Source organism: Manihot esculenta, chromosome 14 (genome assembly GCF_001659605.2).
Source record: "Manihot esculenta cultivar AM560-2 chromosome 14, M.esculenta_v8, whole genome shotgun sequence".
NCBI lineage: Eukaryota > Viridiplantae > Streptophyta > Magnoliopsida > Malpighiales > Euphorbiaceae > Manihot > Manihot esculenta.
This window is the reverse complement of record NC_035174.2, coordinates 1025565-1027594: the sequence shown is the minus strand read 5'-3', so window position 1 is coordinate 1027594 and position 2030 is coordinate 1025565. Positions and strand designations below refer to the sequence as shown.

The 2030-nt window shown below is 49.9% G+C and overlaps 1 protein-coding gene across 1 annotated transcript; it reads right to left on the bottom strand.

Moving 5' to 3' along the window:
- Nucleotides 1-453: 453 nt before the first annotated feature.
- Nucleotides 454-1386, bottom strand: LOC110608247. Its single transcript, XM_021747453.2, has one exon. It carries the CDS (start codon nucleotides 1384-1386, stop codon nucleotides 454-456), a length of 933 nt encoding a protein of 310 aa, XP_021603145.2.
- Between the last annotated feature and the right edge of the window lie 644 nt (nucleotides 1387-2030).

Genomic DNA, 2030 nt, shown 5'->3' with positions numbered 1-2030 from the left:
GAATGACGGCTTCAATAACGAGAGCATCGTCGTGAGGCATCTGAATGCTGTGGGCATCTTCTAGGGAGAAAGAAATGACCGTTGGAGAATGTCACTTGCATGACTTCAGTACTGCTGCCTTCCCCATCTCGGCCCCTTTTTCTTCCTCTCCTGCTCATCCGACCTCCAGTTCCCCCGACAATCATATTGATGGTTCCACTGGAACCGTCATTAACTGGTCCTGTTCCCGGCCTCCGAGGTCTTTCTGTAGTAGGATTTTGCTGGGGCCTTTCTCCTTTTGGTTTTTTCACAAAGTTCCGTAGGTGTCCTCTTTTAATCAGCCTTTCAATCTCGCTGATCAGCTGGTAACAGTTATTGGTGTCGTGGCCATGCGTGCGATGGTACTGACAGTATTTGTTAGGATCTCTTTGGCTTGCTTCAGCCTTCATGGGCTTGGGCCATTGGAGAAACTCCTTATTTTGGGACTGCCATGAGCACTTCGGCTCGGGAGGCATTGAGAGGGGTCAGGGTCTCAGGAACTCGTGGAGGAAATAGTCTTTGGTCCCTCCGATCCCAGGGTTGTCTGTACGCCTCAGGCTTTTTATTTTGCCTCTTTTCATGTCTTTCCGGTCTCCTCTCCTCCGGGGCTTTTCCTCTGTCTGCTGCCTCCTTGGCGAATCTGCTCGTCATCAAGGCATCATCTTGCTTTATGTATTTTTCTGCCCTCTTCATCAGTTCTGCCAGCGAGGTAGGGGGCTTCCTACTCAACGAGCCGAAAAACTCGGGAGAGGTGGTCCCTTTCTGCATGGCTTCCACCGCCCTACCCTCATCTAGCTCAGGGATCTGTAGGGCCTCCGTATTGAAACGGGCTACATACTCCCTCAAGGATTCATTCCTCCTTTGCCTGACCGTCTCCAGGTAACTAGTTTTTCTGTCTGCCGGCACTCTTGCTATGAACCGACTGATGAATACATTGGCAAGGTCTCCGAAGCTTCTGATACTTCCAGCTTCCAAGCTATTAAACCACGCCCGTGCTGGCCCTGTGAGCATCGTGGGGAATACCTTGCACATCAAGGCATCTGATAAGGTCTGCAGCTCCATAAAAGTTTTATAGTTAAGGACGTGCTCCCTGGGATTTCCCGTTCTGTCGTATGCTGCCATAGGTGACATCATGAACTTTTTGGGGATGGTCTCCTGCTGCACCCATCTCGAGAAGGGTGAGGATGCAGGTAAGAGGGTCTGATTGTGATCTTTCGTCCCCAACTCGGCCAAGAGCTGTTCTCTCATTTTCTGCAGCTTTTGATCTACATTTTCTTCTTCTTGTCTAGGCCTCTTCTCCACACGGTACTCCTCCTTCCATTCTTCGTTCTCTGTTCTTTTGGTTGTTCTGGCAGAGTAACTATCCATTTCGTCATTTTCTATCAGCTCCCTTACCCTTCTCCCATGGACTCTGGCCTCCGGCTCTTCTTCTTCACCGGCCTTTCGGCCTCTTTCTCCGGTTTCTCTACTGTTTTGTTGGGGGTGATTGAAGGTAGGCTGGGGCTCGTTGGTTTGGATTGCTTCTATCACATGCAGCACATTCAATGGGGGTGCTGAGGCCCCTTTGTTGCATTATTTGCCCCAGCTAGTGGGCGGTGTTTTGTAACTGGAGGGCCATGGCCTGAAGGTTTTGGTTAGACAAGGTGGCTCCGGTACATTCCCCGCCGAGCTCAGCGAGAGATTAAAAGGGGTTGGTGGTTGGTTATTGAGAGTTGTGGGGCTGGAGAAAGAGAACTATTGCCCCTAGCTTAGGTCGTTGAGGGTATTGGTAATGTTGTTTTCGTTATGGTTGGCCATTGTGGATCTTAGTGGGTTTTGTAAGAGTGGAACTCCAGTGACGTAAAGATCTCCTTCGTTCCCACAGACGGCGCCAATTGATGCTTTGAGATTCAGAGAAAATAGGGTTTACAATTATTGAATAAGCTTGGTCTGAGAGGAGAGTGCTCCTCTCCTTTTATTCTTTTCTTTTGTCCGCTAGTGACGTCCAACGGCCTTGCTGCTACTGAGCCACA

Excerpts from the sequence above, each read along its gene's own strand:
- LOC110608247 (XM_021747453.2), bottom strand. The coding sequence starts at position 1,386 with ATGGATAGTTACTCTGCCAGAACAACCAAAAGAACAGAGAACGAAGAA.